The sequence below is a fragment of the Lepisma saccharinum genome, chromosome 12, assembly GCF_977018435.1.
Source record: "Lepisma saccharinum chromosome 12, izLepSacc3.1, whole genome shotgun sequence".
Taxonomy (NCBI): domain Eukaryota; kingdom Metazoa; phylum Arthropoda; class Insecta; order Zygentoma; family Lepismatidae; genus Lepisma; species Lepisma saccharinum.
The window spans coordinates 51,511,004-51,533,186 of NC_139240.1; the positions used below are offsets into that span (position 1 = coordinate 51,511,004).

The following is a 22,183-nucleotide window of genomic DNA, read 5'->3' on the forward strand; positions in this document are numbered from 1 at the left end:
ACATGTATTACACACCAGATGAATTCAAAGCACAGAGACCCATGTTTGTCATCAACACTTCAAAAAGAAAACAAGTTGTGGTTAATGACAGGACAAACATTAAAATTATCTGTGAATTCCATGAGGCATTACCTGATGACACCATATGTAGTGTTATTCTCATAGGTGAAAAATCATATGTTTATGATGTAAGAAATGAGAGAGTCACAGAGCAATTCTAGAAGTCCGACTCAAACACAGAGGCCTCATAATTACAAGGCAATAATACCAACATTTTGCCGTCCTCTGCCTATTGCAGGGAAGCTCAAATACAATTCAAAGTGGGACTTTGAAATGTGGAATAAATATTCTTGTAACTCTCTCTCGGTATATATTATCAGAAGAAGGCAAAACTTGAATTAGCTCGAGCATGGAAGAGTGAAGTTCTCTGCTCTTCCAGTAAATTAGAGATTATATCTGCTAGCATAGCAATTTTCTCTGAAAGATGAAAAGGCACAGTGTAGATTATATGTCTTGCATGCCAGCAGATATAATCTCCCTGGCATGTATGATTTATTGTTGGCCGAGACATGAGACTGATCAAAAGATTAGAAAGAACATGCAAGCAATTAATTATGCATGCCCGCTCTTGTCCTATTGTATTGATCGGGAAGTTTTGCTTGCATGAAAATATAAATATTTTTCGCTTAATTTCAAGTATAGCCAATACAATAGGACAAGAGGGCCATATTTTTGACAAGCTTATAGACAACAAACTGAGAGATTCAGCCTTTGTACACATGGCGAAATCAATCATCTTTCCTACACTTGAATTCAAAATTCCTGGGATTTTGACAGAAAAACACACTGTAAACAATAAGATCATATGGGAACTTGGCATAGTTTTAAGTGTAGGCAAATCTGTCTGTTGAGGCTTCTTCTTTTCTACACTAGGATTCAAAATTCTTAAAATTAAGAGCATATCACACTTGAAGAATTAGAGTATAAGCCCCTCTTGGCATAGTTTTAAGTGTAGGCAAATCGGGCTGTTTAATTATTTGAGCTCTTCTTTTCTACACTTATAAGTGGTCCTCATAATATCATCAATACAACTACTGTGGAGGGTCAGGAGATCAGTTTGAGATGTCAGAAAAGTAAACAGTTGTGTACAATAGGTTAATGTACGTATCTCTGAGCAGTTTGTTGTAATATATGCAGACTGGATGTAAGTTTTGAGTGAGTGCAGCTTTACAGACTTCAGCCGCGTGGCGCTAGCGTTCATAGTAGATAAAGATAGTGGTCACGCCACAACAGCGCACAATGTATCGTATGGGATGTGACATTTCCAGTGTTATATGCTCACTAGTACAGTCACATGGCTGAAGTCTGTAGACCTGCACTCACTCAAAACTTACATCCTTTGTGCATATATTACAACAAACTGCTCAGAGATACGTACATTAACTTATTGAACACAACGGTTTACTTTTCTGACATCTCAAACGGATCACCCGGTACATTGTACAGCCAACGACAAAGATAATAGTAGAAAAATTGTCCCTCACTATTTTCATTGTTTCTTATTTTACATTCTGTGTTGTTTTAAAGAATGGAATTCTGTTTATATGAAGCAGATTTGTCTTCTACTTGTTGATGTCATTTCATCGTCATCACATTGTGTAAAAACAGACCGCATTAAAATGGTACTGTTTCTTTTGCTGTAGGGTGTACCACTTATTAATTCATGCTTCTCTATATTTGTGCATAGAACCTTGTGCATGTTAGTTCTTCTATCGTTTCACCGTTGAAACTTAGATGGCTGCCTTGTACAGTGGGATCCATGAGTATTACTTTGCAAATTGCCCATCCCCATGTTCGTGTACTTTATTTGACCCAATAAGAGCTTCAAGAATTCAAATAAAACTCAAAACAAGCTGTTGACAACTTCGGCACCAGCATACATAAAAATCCATCACTTAAAAAACACACAGGATGTAAGAGAAAAATTAATTAAAATATTCATGGACAATTTGCACGGTAATACTCATACTTAGGTAGTTCATCAATAGCGAAACACTAGTGGGTTTAACTTTCATCAGGCAAGACAAAAACATGTTCTTTTTGTACAGTACATTTTGAATCCGAGGTTGAAACTCAAATTATGAACAATTTTGTATGTATACTCATCTCTGCTCAAGAAAAAAAGTGAAAATTTCAAAAAATTGTCGAACTCGCAATAATGCGTTCGTTTTCTTGGTGTTCAACTGATTTTTAAAATATAATTAAAGCCAGTCCAAAACAAATATCAAGTAACTTACTTTTATGAACAAATGCTTAAGAATATGATGTATTAGATAAAAACTTCACAAATTGGTACCTACAAAAATGGAGTAAAGTTCACTCGGGAAATGAGCATAAGCTCAGTGAAGAGTGACTAAGTGAGATAATAACTTTTAGTTTGTTTTTATTCGTGATATGTAAAAAGTTATAATGTTTGATCATTAAAGATGAAAGTGCATGGCTGTAAAGTTTAGTCCAGTCACTTTTTTTCTAACCACGCGAGAAAGACATGATTTTTTTATGTGAATATCTTGGTAGTGTCTACGGGATATTATGCTGATTTCCAATTTTAGAACACCTTTTTTTTTCGTGTTTTTTTTTTTAACCTTACAACGAACTCGACCAATGTGCTGTTCAGTGGAGCCAACTTTTGAGAAACATTGGATTTGCTGAACTTGGAAATTTGTTTCATAATTTTATGCAATAATATATGTCATAAGTAGGCTGAAGATTTGCCATGAAACGCTTTTCTTGTTTTTTGACCAAAAAATGTAGGCTTTTACGTTTATAAACAGTATTAGTCCATTTCTGAGAGGAATTCATGAATTTTACAGTGCCTGTTTTTGCCTATTATAGTCATAAGTGCCCATTTCGCAGATATCTACATTTTGAGTGCCTAATCTGGGAACATGATGAAGAACATGTCGATGTTTATCAATGGTAGTGCCTATTTTGTAATTTTCGGTGCTCTTTGCCTGCCTATTTTGAATGTTTATAGTCCTATCAATCCTCATCATGGTTTTACACCGTTATCATCCCTTACGTTCAAAATAACGATGTGACCACGGATAGTGTAAACAATATTTAATTATTGACTCAGAGTTTCAGATACAGTTTTATTTGGCCATTTTACACTGAAACAACATAAAGTAGAAACAAAGATAACAAAAGATAAAAACAATAACAACAAAAGTAATAGGACACTGAAAAGTATGATGTTGAAGATGTAAGACATTTTTTAAAAATGTTTTGATAACATTGTCAGTAAGTAAATTGTTTTCTTCAGCTCAGCGACTTTATTTCTGAAACAAAATATAACAAGAGGGGCTTGAGCCCCACAGACCAACATAAGATGGCACCACTGGTGCTGTTACTTTAATAGGCAGCGCTTATTTATCATAAAGCATCCACACATGAAATGTAATGTTCTACATATGAGTTTAGATTAACATATTCATAATGAATTGATTTTGAAGTCCTTTGTGGTGTTTGAAAAAGCCTGCCATAGCGTGAATGCAAGAAAAGCATTGACGAAAATGTGTTACTTGCGTGACAAAATCATTAACAAAGTTTGACTTCCTTTGTCACTTAACCATATAGGCTAAACGCTAATAATTTTTGTTGGTGAAATATGCAAATTATATGCAGTCCCAAACATTTGAACCTTAATGCAATTAAAAATCAATAATAATTTCTATATTAATTCATTTTGTTATTTACATGGAGTAGAACCACATTTCGTGGAATTCCCCATTAATTTTCATAATGATATCCATATATTTCCTTCATTATTTTTTTACATATTTAATAGTCTTCTAATTCTACAACCTTACTTATTTATTGGAAAACTATATCCAACACATTAGAAATTTGATTAGTAAGTTATGATTTAATGATGTACAATTACATGCTGTGTCACTGACACAGTTCTATGCAGCATATACATCGAATATCATGCATAATTATATTTAGTAAAAATATTATGACACTTGGAATACAAGTTGGTGTGAGTGATATGTAGATTGTTGATGTGTTAGAAGAAAGCGATACAGGATTTCTGAAAATGTAGGTTGTAATGTGTCAAATACATTCTAATACATGGAAGGATATAATAATGTGGCATAAAGTAAATACACTCCTGTCCGCATAAAGTGGCATATTTTATAAGCTTGAAGTGTGTGCCACTTTATCTGAACAGGAGTGTACACTGAAAATAACTTCGAGAAAAAGTAAGCTGCGACATTTACTGAAGATGAGTAGGGAGCAATATGTAAGAAAAGTTTGGCACGGTGTCACGATTACTGGCACATGGAAATATAGTCCGGCATTAGTTGTTATTATTCACTGAATGGATTATTGTCACATGTTATGACGTAAGAGTAGATTATGTTGTAAGATTAGCAGCAGATAGATTGGAATAAATGTAAGGGTGTAATGAGATCAAATATATTTAATAAGAGGAAAGATGTACGAATTTTACAGTGCGTTCGTTTAGTTATTGTGCCGGTAAAGCGCGGCCCGCATAGCGGATGGAATCACATCGCTTGCCGGCGAAATCGGTTGCACGTATCCACACAAGTCAAGCGAGTAGCGCACTTGGTAGCTTTTCAAGCCGAGATTTCGTCACGTTCCTCTTGGGTAAGCGCACTGCTGATCACTGCAACAAGCTAACTCTGATCACCAACATGTTATCGAGAACAGCTTCCTACTGTTGAAACGTAGCTCCCCTGTTTCTTCCGTTAATGTCAGTATTTGCCTTCATATGGGGGGACGTGTTGTGTTGATGGACAGGGGTGGTTCAAGATAAAATTTTCATCCGGGCGAGGTGATTTTTGACACCCCCTGCCATCCCTAGCTTTCCACCCCCAATAAAAACCTTGACCATGTTATATTTACGGTTTTAAATATGAAAAATAATAACCTTGTTCTTAAATACTTTAAATATGTTAGAGAATACGTTTATTGTAGGTATGCATTTATTTAATACCTAGATAATGACATCAAAATAAGTTATCTCTTAACTTAAATTGTTACTTAATTTTGCTATATATGTATTATTATGCTATGAAGCAGCAAATTAACAAAATGTCCTTCTTAGAGAAAAATAAGTTATGATCTACGAGTACATTAAACTGTTTCTCTGCTGGAGTAAATTCTTCTTCTTTATGCGTGCCTAACAATTGACTCTAGGTTTGAACTTGTTTAATGAAGAAAACCACTTCTATTTGTATTTCGATCTATTATCTATTTTTTATACATCTCTTTCATCTTCTCTATATATTTTTATCATATTTTTACTGTCACTAAATTCATACTTATCCTCCAACGATTTATGTATATTCTTTCGTCTTGTGCTGCCATCTATTTTTCTTTACCGAAACTTCTTTCCGTTTCGTGTTATTGCTATGTATATAAGGTTTTGGCGCTACTCTAGGAGGACCCTCCGGTTTGGCGCCCCATCAAGGGCGGCGCCCCGGGCAGTCGCCCGATCTTTAAGCCTCCCCTGCCGATATTCATATTAGCTTCTGTATAGATTTCTAAGGCGATAAGAGTTTGTGTTTTTCAAGTCCACTTTATGCGCAGTAAGGCTAATCGGGACTGGACCTACAGTTTAAAGTGGGATCCGAACCACTATGTGCCTCCACCGGGTATCGAACCCGGGACCCCTTGATTACAAGGCGACGACGCTACCACTGCGCCATCGGGGAGGCCCCTAAGCCGATAAGAGGTAAACCGATATGTCTTAAGTGTTTTGTTATTAGTATTGCTATGTGGTGCAACATATATACATTCTAGAACACAGAATTTTTATGTACGATTCATACCTAAATGCAGAAGTCGCGCGTGGCAGTACAAGATCAATATTCCCAACGTCTTCCGTAACGAAAGTACGTGATTACTTGCAATTGTGAAATATTTTAATTAAATGCGCTTGATTTGAGGAGTTACGTACAGTGGGATGCAGCAGTATTCCATTACTTTTTCTCTTGCATGATAGAAGTTTTAAGGGACTCGATTCTTACGCATGCTGGTGCGAAGGCTGTCAGTATCTTGCTTGGCATTTTGTTTCAATTCCCGCCTGGGCCTCCCCGATAGGTAGTGGTAACGTCGTCGCCTTGTAATCAGGGGTCCCGGGTTCGATACCCGGTGGAGGCACATGGCACAGTGGGTCGGATCCCACTTTGAACTGTAGGTCCAGTCCCGATTAGCCTTCCTGTGCATAAAGTGGACTTTGAAACAACGAATCAACCAATCAATCAATCATGTTTCAATTCCCGAAGTTCTCATTGCATAAAACAAAGGGAATAAACACGGTGGTTAACACTTTGCTTGGTAGTACTTATGCACCCCACTGTACAAACCAATTCCGCCGGCAAGCTGAGTGATATCAACCGCTAGTGGCGTCCTAGTGCACAGTAATCAAATCAAGGCACTGTATATAAATAAAAATAGTCATAAACGCCCTGTGAATATACGTTTCGCCCAACGGTGAATAGTTTGAAGCACAGTCGCTGTGTAGATCCTAAAACTTCAGACACCAGACAAAATAATCACTTTTTCAGAATCCTGCAGATTTTCCAAGCTTAAGCACCATTAAAGTCAATCCTTGATTTCATTTCTTCAAGGTCCTTTCGTGGTTCCTCGAATTCCCTGAAGAGAGCACTGGTTTCCTCGGACCATACATCGTCCTGAAATTGTGAAAGACGTTAACATTAAACAAAGATACAGCTTGCATTGACAAATAGTCCTTTGTTGATTTTTAATTCTGAATTTTTACAAATCTTCACACTTTCTAGCCTGGCCTCCTTACTTTCCACATTCCTCCAGTTAAACACATAACCATGCTACCGTATTTACGGTTTTAATGACGAAAAGTTATAGTTATTTAAAAAATACTTATTTAATACCTACAAAATGAGATCAAAATAACAGTAATCTCTTAGCTTATATTTCCTCATGATTTTGCAATATAGTTACAATGTACGTATTATGTGTATGAGTCAGCAGTATCTTCCGTGTCATGTCAGCAATAAATGCAACTTTTTTAAAACTTCTTTGTTTGAACGAAACAAATACAGTAAAACATCGTTAATCCGGTCCCCGATAAACCGGACTTCGCTTAATCCGGGCAGGCAAAAGGCAAAGTGCCTCGCCGATGGCGTAGTGGTAACGTCATCTCCTTGTAATCAAGGGGTGCCGGGTTCGATACCCGGTGGAGGCTCATGGCACAGTGATTCGGATCCCACTTTAAACCATAGGACCAGTCCCGATTAGCCTTTATGTGCATAAAGTGTACTTTATAATAATCTCAAACAAACAAACAGCCACGATTATGTAATCGGAAATAAGATTTTGGCGCTAATCAAGGGGGTTGCCCTCTCGAGGGTGGCAACGCCCCTGAACTTGACAAAAGGTTGTCTAACAAATTATCTCTCAGAGGTTTGTTAAGTAAGTTAAAAGAATAATTGAAGGTTTATCTAGATTTTATTATTCTACACAGCAATGAAGAAAATTAACCCAAATATGTTAATTTTTGTATTGTTTCTTAACTCTGCTTTTATGCTCCCAAACAGCACTGAGCCTACAGTTTAATGTGGGATCAGAACCACTGTGCCTCCTCCACGAACCGAACCTGGGAATCTATGATTACAAGTTCATAATGATAGTTAACTATACTATCGAATAGCCTTTTCTTTATGCGCTACACTGAAATTCGTTATACTATACGTATTTCAAGAACATATTCACAATAAAATATATCACTTTATCTACGAGTACAATTGTTTAAAATCAAATTAGTTTTGTGTCTTTAATAAAGAAATATATGTACCAGAATGTCAATATAAATTGACTTTGCTGCTTCCTGCTATTGTCTTACTTCTGCTCATAGACGGTGGTGGCACCACTGAACTGATCTCCTTTTATACATTTCTATATCTATGTTTGATTACCTGTCAGTTGCCAATTAAATGTTAATTATTTTACTTCCTTTATTTGTGAATACCTGTTTAAGTAGCTTTCCATGATATGATATACAACTTATATTTCCCTTTCTTCAAATATTAGCCATACAAACATTCCAATATTATTCATTATCACTTCCTACACTGAAATTATACATTTTCAAAAATAATAATGACAGTATGAAGGTTAGAATCATATATCGAGAATTTCGAACACGCTGGATAAATACTTGATAAAAATAATCTCTAGGATAAATGGGTAGTATGTTCAATAATTGGGCATAATTAGTTTGTCATTTTTTCAGATCGATTACTTTCTTTTTGCGTGACTATTTTTAATGGAAAAGAGATTCAATACCATACACGAATGTACAATATATATTTGAATCAGTACTGCTGATCTAGGCCTAATTGAATTAAGTACGAGTAAATCGGATCATGTATTTTTTATGTGGGGATTTTTTCTAATTTTGTTTGTATATATTTAATCAGGAAATACGTATAGCTTCTTGCATTGTTAAACTGAACATCTGGGCTATAATTTAAGCAATAACTTATGTTTTCTCATGGTCACGTGTATAATTTTTCGGCACGGTAGCTATTCAACTACGTTTGAATCGATAGAACCGTTATTTAGTTTTATTTATTGTAATTGATTATGGTTATTTTAGCAAGTAACGGAAAACGCAACACAAGTTGAGCCAAGACTGGTCATAACTTAAGGTAACATTACAACAGAGATTTCCGTCTATTGAAGTTAGCTATGTTGTAAAATATATGTGCAGTTTGAAATTCACATTTGCATTACACCTGCCAGTTTTAACTAACTTCTCCCACCCTTGGTAAAAAAAAAAAAAAATGTACACCACTATTTCAATTTCAGAACAGAGGCAATTTCACTTGGATTTTGCACACGTGTCTAGAATTTTATTTCCTGCATTCTGAATTTATTGATATGAATAATTGAACGCGATTCTTTTACCATTCAATCAACCATCCATTCGACACGTCTGAGTGAATAGTTGATTGAAAGGTATAAACTTGAAGAAATGTTGGGCAAGTTTCAGATGAATGGTTTTGTTTAGTATGTTATGTGCATTTTTAAATATGCTCTGGAATGAAGGTGTATACAGGGTCTCCGAGAATGAATGGTGGGGTTTCATGAGGTCTCTGTGAAGTATGTATTATGTGCATTACGAACAACATTAGTAAGTGTCAATATCACGACACACGTCATGGTGATATCCAATTACTGTCCGCACTCTGGCAAGGTAACGATTGCAATTGATTATCTGATTTATTAGTTGAGGTGGTCACAATTATCAATTATTTCACTGTAAACGTCATTTCTACATAGTCTTAGAGGAAGAAGTCTAATGGAGTGAGATCAGGACTTCTTGCAGGCCATGGGATGGATACACTTCTGCCAAAGAAGTAATCCGGGGGGGGGGGGGGGGGTAGTTTGAAATATCCGTATTTTTTAAAATTTTATTTGGCCCTGCTTTAATGGATCTGCAATTGTTTTAAAGGTTTAACATCTGAAACAAAAATGATAAATTCGACAACAATGACAAAATTAAAACACATGAGCACAATCTTTTTGAGTAACTGAATTAAATAAAAGCACTTTCACCATTATACATACTAATACATGCTTCATAGAGACCTCATGAAACCCCAACATTCATTATTGGAGACCCTGTATAATTACATTATCTAGACAAACCTGCTTTAAGATTTCGTGTAACTCTATCTCTTGTAATGTTGGCGGACGAAAAATACCCTCTATCACTTCCTCGGGTACATCTTCTACTCTCGGATAAGACCACTTGGGTAATCCACTTTTCCTCTGCTTGAAATTTTCAACAGCTGTAAGAATTCAAAACGCTGGTAAATTAGGATGATGACACTATACTGACACTATACGTCATTGCCTCATTCACATGCTCCACTTGAAAACCTCTTTAAGCTTTACTAACTTTTCTTTCTTATGTTTTCATTTTAAATTATATACATTTGTAATTTCCATATTTTGTAATCTATATACAATTTGCATAACTGCATACTTAACATATACGTAAATTCATGTAGAACAACTGTACAGTTAGAAAATCAGTGTAAAATAAAATACAAGCTTAAATATAGTCCTATTCCTAACAACAACAATAATAATAATAGTAATAATAATAATAATAATAATAGTGGTTGCTGTTACATACGGCCTGTAAGTTACAGAAAACATTTTTTTAAAATCAAATATCGCTACAATTTCACCATTCGAATTGCATTAACACTTTCTAGAAATCTCAGGAGGGCAAGTGCCTCCTCTGACCCTCTTTGCTAGCGTCCTTGTCTGGTGTTTTTTTTTCAGAAATCTTGGTCAGGAGATTGTAATCCCACATGTGCACGCCACTAGTAATATACAGAGTGTCCGAAAAGTCACGCAACCCGGTGTTAACGACCGTATAACGGAATAGCCAAACGGAATAACAAGAAACGCTTTCTGCCAAGAGAATGCCCTGTATATTGGGAAAATTTAGAGAGACAAACATATGTAAGAACATTCATGTTTTAATAACAAATAAGCAAAGTGTCGCCAAAGGCGTTTTTTTTTTTTTTTTGCAAATCGTGTGTATTGATGCACAGAACTCACTGAGGTAAATTATTGCAACATTTCACAATACCAACGAACAATTTGGATGGCCATCTATTGAATTTGACAGAAAAATAACTTTGACGAAGTTTCAAAAACATTACACAAGGGAATACATGGGCTGTTCCAAAAATCGATGTTTTCACAATATTTCGAGGGACACTGGCAACACTGTTGCTGTCACGTGTCACTAACAGACGTGTTTCACCTCAGGCTATCACACTAAGGCACTTTTAACGACAAAGGAGAAAGTTGGTTATTCTCGAACATATGCAATAAATTACATACACCTTGCAACCCTGAAATGTGGGTATCCCATACAAATTAAAGCAAATGTTCGAAGTGTCCACCATTTTCTTGGATACATAAGTTGGTTCGCTTGATCATGTTCTCAGGTACCTTCCTGAGGGTTGCAGCACCGATATTATCAATTTCCTGTGTAATGTTTCGTTTCAGCTCCTCCAATGTTCTGGGTCTCGTTTGGTATATTTTCCCCTTTAAGTAACCCCCACAGAAGAAATTCTGCAGATATTAAATCGGGCGAGCGACTGGGCCATAAGTCCTTGGATATTAGACGATCACCAAAAAGTATCTCAGCATACGAAGAGATTCATTAGATGAGTGGCAAGTTGCTCCATCTTGTTGTAGCCAAGCATCACGTTCGCCTTCTTCCAGGAGAGCAACGAATTGCATTATGAGATCCCCGTACGCAGCGGTATCCACCGTTGTCTCAAAGAATAACGGTCCCACAATACGACGTCGCGATATTCCACACCATACACCGATTTTCGGAGAGTGCAAGGGTAGTTCATGCAACTGATGTGGGTTTTCTGTCGCCCAATGCCTGGAATTTTGGCTGTTGACATACCCATCCAATTGAAACCAGGCTTTGTCGCTAAAAAAAAACTTTATTCAGTACATTGACACCATTTTGTCGAACGAATGAAACCAATGACAGTAACACAACCGTGCCGGGACATCTACCGCTTTCAATTCATGAACAACACGAACTTTATACGGGTAAATTTTCAATTTCCGTATAGCCTTGTGAGCAGTTGACTTGCGTAAGTCCAATTCTGAGGTGAGCTTCCGAGCAGACTTTTGTGGCGACGTCACCAATCTTTCTTCAACACGCTGCAGAACATCAGCTCCTAACACAGAAGGGCGCCCTGAACGTTGCCTGTCATGTACTGACCCAGTTTGGCGAAACCTTTGCATAAGACGAAAAATTGACGACTTATCTGGAATAGGGACTAGTCGGAAACTTGGCACTAAATGCTTCTCTTACGCCAGAATATGACGATGTTCGGATATATTCTTCAACAATAAAATCACTTTCCTGTGTAGAATATGGCATTTTGAAAACACACACACGACGTCAGCATAAGTAGACACAATCTGGAATGCCGTTCGCGGCAAACAGCAACCACCTAAGGCACAGAAAACATAACAATTGATAAACGTTCTTCTGTACCCACATTTCAGGGTTGCAAGGTGTATGTAATTTATTGCATATGTTCGAGAATAACCAACTTTCTCCTTTGTCGTTAAAAGTGCCTTAGTGTGATAGCCAGAGGTGAAACACGTCTGTTAGTGACACGTGACAGCAACAGTGTTGCCAGTGTCCCTCGAAATATTGTGAAAACATCGATTTTTGGAACAGCCCATTTATTCCCTTGTGTAATGTTTTTGAAACTTCGTCAAAGTTATTTTTCTGTCAAATTCAATAGATGGCCATCCAAATTGTTCGTTGGTATTGTGAAATGTTGCAATAATTTACCTCAGTGAGTTCTGTGCATCAATACACACGATTTGCAAAAAGAAAAAAAAATTTCCGCCTTTGGCAACACTTTGCTTATTTGTTATTAAAACATGCATGTTCTTACATATGTTTGTCTCTCTAAATTTTCCCAATATACAGGGCATACTCTTGGCAGAAAGCGTTTCTTCTCATTGCCTTTCGCTATTCCGTTATACGGTCGTAAACACCGGGTTGCGTGACTTTTCGGACACACTGTACCTTGAAGCATTTCTATACTTTTCTAATGCAAAATTACGATAGAGTTTGAGGCTTAGGCTTTTGCTTAGTCCAAAATTTACTTTTAGTTAAGTTCACGGATTGCACAAACAAAAATATATAACTATTTTAACTCACTTATACAATCACTATGATAACATTCCTTTAATCGACCTTTCCTAGATGTTCAATTTTTATCAATTTTTTGAGCAAGAGAAATATGTGTCAATATTGCAAACACTTTAAACATTTTCTCACTAAACAGGTTCATAATACGCGTAATTGTGAATATCAATTTTGGACAGTCACAAGTTTCAAACTAGAATGCGGCATGGGACCACTTCCGTTTGCTCGTACTCTTTCGAGACTCCCATGCTTTAGAGTATTCAATGGAATACCATTTTACAGTGACAATAATCGCAGACACATAAATGTAAAATATCCGGCTTGGTAGTTTCAGCCCACAATCATCCATTTAATTTTCATCGTATTACTGTGTATTGGTAAGATAGATTAAACTATAGTACATTTAAACATGAAGATGATGACTATGTTCACTTAATTTAAATTTCACTGCGTCTTTCACTTCACGATCCATATTTGAGGACCCACTACTACAGATAAATTACGGTTATACGTGTGCTACTGGGTTTCGAGCGTATACCGCTCGTTTTGCCTGTTCGAGCGTTATTCGCTCGAGCGAAGAAGCTCTCGATTCCGTACACTATCTAGCGTCGTCCGTGCGAACTATTTGGCATTCAAGCGAAAGTTTCTCCCTGCAGCACTCTATTTCAAACCCAGACACGACATATGTGAAACTCACAAAGAAATTATTATGAAGGGGGTATAATAATAAGGAAGTTTGCAATAAGGCCAATGTTAAATGAAAGACCATTACAACTAGATGAGCAGTGAAAAATGTTCTCAATGAATCTTTCTTGTATATACTAACAAGCAGACGAGGAACCAGCATTTAACCTAATCTCTCACCTGCATAGTAATCCGAAAACTGCATGACTCGTCTGCTAATAGGTGCTTCGTGGTACAGACATTCAAAGTAGCTCCTGGATCTGGCAGCTTCAAGTATCTTATTGGATACCAGCAAGGAAACGGGACTCAACTTCCGCAGATGACTCAGAGTATCTTGAGACCACTTTGACGAGTCACTCTCAAGAGACTGAAGAATTTCCAGTACAGTGTCTTTGGAAAAGTGTTTGTGTACGTTATCTTCCAGGAGTTTCAAAGCTAATTTAATGTTCGGACTCCCGTGTCTCTTTATTGTGCTTTCAATGTCGTCAGAAGTTGGGTTCTGGAGATTTACGAGCGAGTCTTCAAGCTCGCGGAACTTATCCTTCGTGCACATGGCGCCAGTGAATCCCAAACGGGTAGAGTCCCGAGCCAAGATCCTCTCCCCAGTCAAAGCTAAATACTTTCCCACTGAATATGGAAGCCGTGATAATGAGTGGGAGCTTCCAAAATCAACACAAAACCCTATGCTTGATTCAGGTTTCGATAACCAGCAGGTTTCTTGAAGTACTGAAATCTTTGACGCGTTTATAAGAGATACGCCAATCCCCATGGCAGGACTTTGTACAAGACACACCACATTACCAGGATACTCGTTGACCATCTTCATGGTCTTTGCGTAGACTGTATACATGTGAGGTAGACAGTTGTAGCGCTGAGCGTATGACGCAGCCTTCATCAGATCTGCTCCCGCACTGAAGATTGGTCCCTCAGCCCGGATGACTACCATCTTCAACTTGTTACGCCATTCCTTCAGTGCCATTTGGATGCATTCCATCAAGCAGGGCGAAAGGGAGTTGGAAGCTTTTGCATTGTTTAAGGTTATCACTCCAACTTTTCCCAGGACTTGAAGTACCAGTGCACTTGGCTCAGCAACTTTGACTGCATTCATGTCTTGCACGTTGTAGGCTGAAATAAAACAACACATTGACAATTATTAGGATTATCCCTTCCTAGTCTCGATTATAGTTTTTGATAAGACCTTATTTTGAACTAAAATTGAAATATTGCAATTTACAGGGAATAGATTTTGTTGTCCAGTTCCGACCAGTGGCTTTATTTCATTGTGGGAGCTAAATGATTAACGACTTAGTGACAAGACATGTACTCAAGCAAAGGAGATATGTAAATCGTACACACGTTGAAAATTTGTATGTAGCCATCAAGGACGTATTTAGGGGGAGGATCCAGGGGGTCCAGACCCCCCAGAAAAACTTATCAAGTACTAAAATTAAATAATAGAAAAAAATATTCGTTTAGCCTTTGTTGTATAATTTCCTCTGAACTTATTGGAACACAAGGATTATATTGGGATCATAAGGCTTTGAAGGACAGGAAAGACGTATTTAGGGGGAGTTCAGGGGTCCGAAAGACTTACCAAAGTACTAAAATTAAGTAATGAAAATATTAGCATTTGTTGCATAATCGATGGTTACTAATTTCCTCTGACCTGTTTAGTACGCAAGGATCATACCGCTTTGAACGACATTACAAAGAAGATTTATGCACACTACTACTCAAAACAATTTTAATCGATAAATATTCAATTATTCATCTATTTGACATTAATTTCATTGTCAGGGCACTTGTTTTTATATAAATTATTCCGATCTTAACTACAGGTAAGCTACGTAATGAATGTGCGATGTAATATATCTATTCTTATACAGTCTATTTACCTATTCGTGTAATAATAATATAATATTAATTTATGTATTGTAATTATTATTAATTTGGATTAATTTAATTATTTTAATTTAATTTAAACATTATTATTATTATTATTCCTGAGACACTTCGTTCGGACCCCCCCCGAAATATATTTCTACATACGTGCCTGGTAGCCATGTAAAGACATTGAAATTACAAGATGTTAGACAGAGTCCCGAAACAGTGTTTGCCTTGATCTGTGCAATCGGATTGTGCCCAAACTTTACACTGAGTTTGTTGCTTTCTCGTGTTGGTCTATATATCTAGAGGAGGGATTCACGACCTTTTCACGTTCGTGGCACCCTTGGAGCACCCTTGTTACACTTTCATTTTTTTTAAAATCTTAAATCGAAGTGGCATATGTTATTAAACTTATTGTCAAATAAATACCTACTCCAGTAATAATGTTATTCATGTAGAGAAAGATAATATTCGGAACAATCATCAGAAGAGAATACAGTTTAATTTGGAAATCACTCAAACGTTTTGTTTTATTAATGTGAGACTTGCATTAATGCTTAGAGCACAAATGTTTGCTTTACAGTTCACAACAAAACACGCATATCATCCTCAAGGTTATGCAGCCCATTTCTTGCTTTGGATTTTATTGTTGCCATAGCAGATAAGGCTTTCTCACTCAAACATGAAGTTGAAAGGGACAAAAGTGCGTGTATTGTTTTCTTCACTAGGTTAGGATACCCCTAACCTCGCCTACTTCATAAAAAAAATTGTTTCGTATTTTTGTTTATCCCTAAAAATTGTCGCGGCACCCCGGTTGGGAATCACTGCTCTAGAGACTTCTGTGTAGAATAAATATCGTCAACAATGCCTGAGAAGAATAAAATTGGCCTAAACCCTGCATTTTGGTCGGCCCTGGACTGCAAAGGGTGCTCGGTACTGCACGAACGTGACATGATACCATCAATGGCGATATTAGACAACTGTTGCTATGTATTGTAATCTAATAGACTATAGACAAAGCATACGTTGCATCAAAATTACCAATTTGCCTAAAGAGAAGCACGATCTTCTATGTAACTTTAGGCAACAATCAATAACAATGAACACCTTCACTGATTCGTAGCTATCTTATCTCCGTACGCAAACTTAAGTTCCCGAAGTATATGGCACACGGCTAAAGTGCTGTTAATTTAACGCTGGCGATAGTCGATACTGTACGACCTCACCCTAAAGCTCCTTTTACACGATCAAATAATTCAAGAACAAGTCCTAGAATTGAACGCTTAAAAGGAAATTATGTCAGAGAAAACCCTATTTTTCTCATTGGATCCAAGGTTCGGTCAAAGAATTTCTATTTAGGATTGGTTCTAATTCACGCGATCCAAGCCTGACTGTCGGCCAATAAGAGCACATGCTACTGAAATCGATTATCGAAAAGCGACCTCTAGGTCACGTGTAATGGCGGCCGGGTGAGATGTAAACAATGCACCACTTCACATTTTTAAAAGACGATAACTATTCAATCGAGAGGAATAACGTTTCGTATTAAATTATTTTAGATATAAAAGAAAAGAGGGTTTTTCTCATTAGGCTGACAAAGCAAAACTGGTAACAGTTAATGGCTGAACACATGAACAGCCTTGTTTATTGCCAATACATAGGTTGGTTATGACTGGCAAGAACTTATTGTTACAAGAATGCCTTTTCTAGAATTACCATTATTTTCGTCATGATATTTTCTTCGCAAATTTTAAAATAACAATATGTTTAGGACAGTCTGGTTTACAAGCCAATTTCTGCAATATAAGAGGTGATACGGTATAAAAAGGTATATATATTGCAAATGTATGTATTTATCCTAATTTTACGTCGCTTTACCGTCTCTTTGTTTAACCGCAACGATGAGAACGCATGGTTAATTTACCATGTATCATCTCTAACGTCACATTTCTTACAACTTTTGGCTAATCGCGACAATGAAGATGAATGACTACAAACAGTATTCGAAGTTGGGGTGCAGGAGAAATCCCCCCCCCCCCCACACACACACTACCTCCTCCAACAAACAGCACAATCAAAATATCACCCAACCTATCCACGATACGAGACGAAACTTTTGGTCTGTCCCGTCTCATTTCGAAAACATTCGCTTGTCCTGTCTACTTTTATGAGAGGAAACTGGAACTGTCTCGTCTCGTGAGCAACACTAACGTTAACAATAGAAGCATCCCCTAGCTGTCCTTAAAGTCTCTAGAAAACATCCCCCAACGTAACAATTTCCACTTCAATGAAAGGACATTCACAAAGGTACAGTTATGCCCAGGTCGAGAGTCAAACCTGTAACATGCGACTTCCTCAGATAAATCATGAATTTTGAGTATAATAATTACAACGGCAGTTCATTCGTGATAATTCTGAATGTGCGGTTTGGTTTGCATATATAAGCAGGATAATATCCAGTTTTCGAGGGCTCGTAGCGTCGAAACAAAGAGTAAAACAAACAAAACAAAACAAAAAAAAAATTAAGAATATTTTTTTTGTCTTTATAATCCTTATGCACTGTGAAAGTTTGTACGATAACCCCTTGCATACGATGTAAATTGTATATTTTTCGAGACTTGAGACGAGAACGAGGATTGCCCTCCGAAACCGAGACGAGGCTGTCAACGAGACATTTACAAATAAACACGAGACAGACATTTACAACTCTCAACTAATGCGTTCCGGGTAAAGAGATGAGGATGCATTTTCGCAATACAAAATTCAAAATGTATCGTACCATTTCAGTATTGGATATTATGTTATACACATTATTGCCTTGTAATAATTATACATAAACCAAGTATTAATATGTACTGTGCAACTGATGCAATCTTCTCAGTGTATTTTCTCTTATCTTCACAAACATATTTGATCATAATTTGCGCAACACAAATGAAACCCAAACTGGAATTGCTTTATGGAAAATAAAGTAAAATAGGCTTTATAAATAAAGTGAAGAATGTGAAAATTCTTATTTTGTACTACATAGTTAACGGTATATTTCGATAAATATGAAATATATTTTTGAAAATTTCATCAGTAACTAATTGTACAAGCAATATTTCTCGCATGACCTGAGAACACGCACTCAGCTGAACCCTTTCATTTATCTTACACGTGAGCAACATTGATATTTAATAGAAGTATGATCATTACAAAGCATAACTTTCCTTTCCACTATCGCTCCTTCTTCCATTATTTAAATCTGTACAGATTTGTAAAACTGCTGCACATGATCGCTCACCGTGGGCTACCCCCAGTAAACTGGACGTTCGAAGGAGACGGCAAACGAGCTCTCTCTAAGTAGTGACGTATTAACATGGCGGGGCGTGTTTTCAGCGCAACGCTAGTCTCGCAACTTTGGAAGTCTCGTATTTGCCTTAAACTGAACGCAGAGAAACGCAAGAACTTGCACGGATCATTTTTCCTGGGTGTAGTTTTTAAAATTGCTGTAAAAGGAATTGAGTGGAAATGTCCATTGCGATGGCGGACAATTGCGATGAAGCCAAAATAACAGACAATTGCGATGATTTTGACAGTGAAGGTCATTTTACAAATTAATGGTAGGGCAATTGCGACGATCAGGACCTAACCTAACCTAACCTAACCAAAGGCGCCACAGAACTAATAATGCTGTAGAAGGTTGTAACAACAACATAAATAGGTGGCTTTGAAGACCGCACCCAAAAATTCATGATGTTCTGGGATGCCTCAAGAGCCAAGCAGAAGACACCAACATCAAGTACATGTGGATGGAACTTAGTGTAGAAGGTCAGAAAAGGAAGAAGCGTGACATTAAAATCGACGAGAGAGTAGGAAAGTGTATTCGCACATATGAGGTGACTGTTGGCTCTAGCCCATGTTCAAAAACTTGATTGAACCAAATCCACAGCCCAGTTTAACGAAGCACTTGAGTGCTGACAAGAAATAAATGAAGATAGACAAGTAACAACAAAAATACGAGAATGAGGAAACAGTTATGATTGACGATGTGTGGGAAAACACTGATTTTAAACACGCCAAAGTGGTTGTAATGCAAATACGTTTACAAGCTACCTTACCAGTCTCAAGCCTGGAGAAAGTACGAGAGTAATCATTGTCGAATTCGAAAATATCAATATTTCACATAATTCTCTTGTATGGGGTGTTAAGTCACCCTTCAATTTGATAGAAGATTTAGAATATCTTCGCAATTGTGCACCTGCTCTTTCACTTCTAACTGTTCATCGCAATTGTCCGGCTACCCTTGGCAACTTCTGCACCAGCATACATAAAATCTATCACTTAAAAACACATAGGATGTAAGAGAAAATAGTCATGGACAATTTGCCGAGTAGTAGTTTGACACCAGCCACCGGTAAAAGTTGTGCACCTGGACAAGAGATCATAGGCTCACTCGAAACACGGTGTTAGAGTAGGTGTGAGTATCAAATAATAGAAGCACTATTAGATCACTTATTCTCACTGTCACGAATAACACAGAAGACGTAGAATAGCGACGTAGAAAGAAGAAAATAAATAGAAAACAACATACAAACTTGAATCCCTTTTCAACTTTGTGAAGATACAGAGTATTAGCTTACCATGAAAGTAGAGAACTGACAAAAATGACGTATGTCAAGCGCACACTATTTAAGAGCTTTCAGAAGTTACACAAGAGGAGATAAATATGACCTGACAACACTGACAACTCCGCCTTTGTTTTTGTAAGCGGAATTTCAAAAGCAACAATAAAATATGAGAACAAGTCTATAATTACAGTTTTCGAAATGAACTTCTTACAATTTATCAATTTCTAGATATGAATGACCTTGCTGATAGGTTTCGAAAGGGTGTGTGTTCTCGGAAAGAGTTAGAAAGGGAGGGGGGGGGGGGTACTGATACACTGTGCGTCAATTTATGGTGATGGTCACCCTCCGTACCCCCGCGAGAAACTTGAAAATTTTTAGTGGGTTGGAAAGATTGTTATTCATATGAACGTTTCTTGTTGATTTTAGTGCGCGGAAATGCGTTATAAGCGAGTACAGTAAAACCTCGTTAATCCGGACTAATGGGGGGGATAAGTTTACCGGTTTAACTTTCTTAGGGTCGGCCAAGGGGTCCGGATCCCCCGAAAGACTTAGCAAGTACTAAAAATAATGAAAATGTGCTTGCTTACCACTTGCTCATTTATTTCCACCGAACTTACTGGAAAGCAAGGTTTATATTGCGATCATATGACTTTGTATGGCAGTACCAAAGAAGATTTATGCACACTACTATTTATAATAATGTGCATAAGCTATTATTCACGAACTCTACTTTTCGTTAATTGAATGTAACAATCAATAAATATCTCATTCTGTATCTTTTTTAAAAATATTCCATTCTTTATATTTTTGTTTCTTGCCAGAAAAGTTGTTTTTACATAAATTTTGTCGATCTTAACTATGCGCAAGCTAGATAATGAATACAAGCTGTTATATCTCTATTCTTATATCAATTATTTTTATCTATTCATGTAATAATAACAATACAATATTAATTTATTTACACATAATTAGGAATACCTAAACCTATAAACTATATTAACGTAAAATTTTAAACATTATTGTTATTATTTGGTTCAGACCCTCAGCCTCTGAAATATATTTCTCGATACGTGCCTGAACATAAAATATTCCATTCAGTTCGCTTTATTTATTAATACATAATAATAGAAAGGTTTGTAATGCTAACAGATTTTGTACATCTAAAATTCTTTGAAATCGCACAAAAAACTTGTTAATTGGACATTTTTCAAAGAAAATAACCTCCCTTCTTGAAGAAGTTTTAACGGACAATTCCAGGGGTTTTTCAAACTGCGCAGCAGCTATGAAAAATGTTGCCACATTTATACCTCTTAACAAATACATAATTACCTAAGTTGCATTTCGTTTGACAAGTTAACAGACTAATTCAGGGGCTATCAAACTGCGTAGCAGTTACAGAAGAAATATGTCGCCATGAAAAAATGCCATGCCATGAATTAAAAAGAAATACTTGTCTTCTTTGACTTTTTCTGTATGAAGTTTTCAAACTGTGCTCAGGCTGCACACAAATATACCTCGATCTCAAGTGTAGTGTGTTGGGAAATATTAATACCTTCATAACATATACGTGGTTTGTCCCCAGAAGCCGCAACTTCATATAAAAATTTGGGATGAGGTGGGGGGGGGGGGGGCAATATTGACAATTTTTTTTGCTCATAATGTATATACTTCTTGAGGAATTGAGGGGGGCAGAAAGTGCCTCACCCTCCTAAGTCAGCGCCTATGCTTGTCCCACAAATAATATAAAAGTATAAACATATGTAGAGCGAAACACGAACTGGCTTCCTTTCACGCATTCTCACATTTCTAGTAACATATACATAACATAGTTACGTATTTCATAGTAGAAATGTAGGTACACAATTAATAAATACATATCTATGAAAGAAAACCATCCGACCCTGGCTTTCTCAGGGTTCGCTGCAAGAAATAACCATTATTACGGCTACCGCGCATACAGCCAACGGGTTCTTGCCGTACACGGAGACCTCCTGTGTGACTTCACTCGTCCGCGGCGAGTCAGCAATCTAGTCATTTATATATAATTGGCCTAACCTAACCACCACAGATTATTTACTACCCCAAAAAGCTCCCAGCCAATGGGAATGCTTGAAAAGGATGTAGCAGCAATCACTACCTATTCCTATTCAACTTTTCCTTCTTACTAAAACTGTTATGGGCTGATTTTCTCAATATTTGT

General features: G+C 36.9%; 2 protein-coding genes across 2 annotated transcripts in view; one reads left to right on the forward strand and one right to left on the reverse strand.

Annotated features, from left to right (window-relative positions):
- The window catches only part of LOC145996062 (uncharacterized), a 367,735-nt gene that overhangs the window by 18,462 nt on the left and 327,090 nt on the right, over positions 1-22,183 (forward strand). The gene's annotated exons all lie outside the window — the stretch shown is intronic.
- On the reverse strand, positions 6,240-19,977 carry LOC145996474 (uncharacterized). Its single transcript, XM_083132964.1, has 4 exons — positions 19,951-19,977; positions 13,664-14,608; positions 9,730-9,872; positions 6,240-6,728 (listed from the first exon to the last, which is right to left on the reverse strand). Exons 2-4 carry the CDS (start codon positions 14,589-14,591, stop codon positions 6,624-6,626), a joined length of 1,176 nt encoding a protein of 391 aa, XP_082989090.1. The 5' UTR covers positions 14,592-14,608; positions 19,951-19,977; the 3' UTR covers positions 6,240-6,623.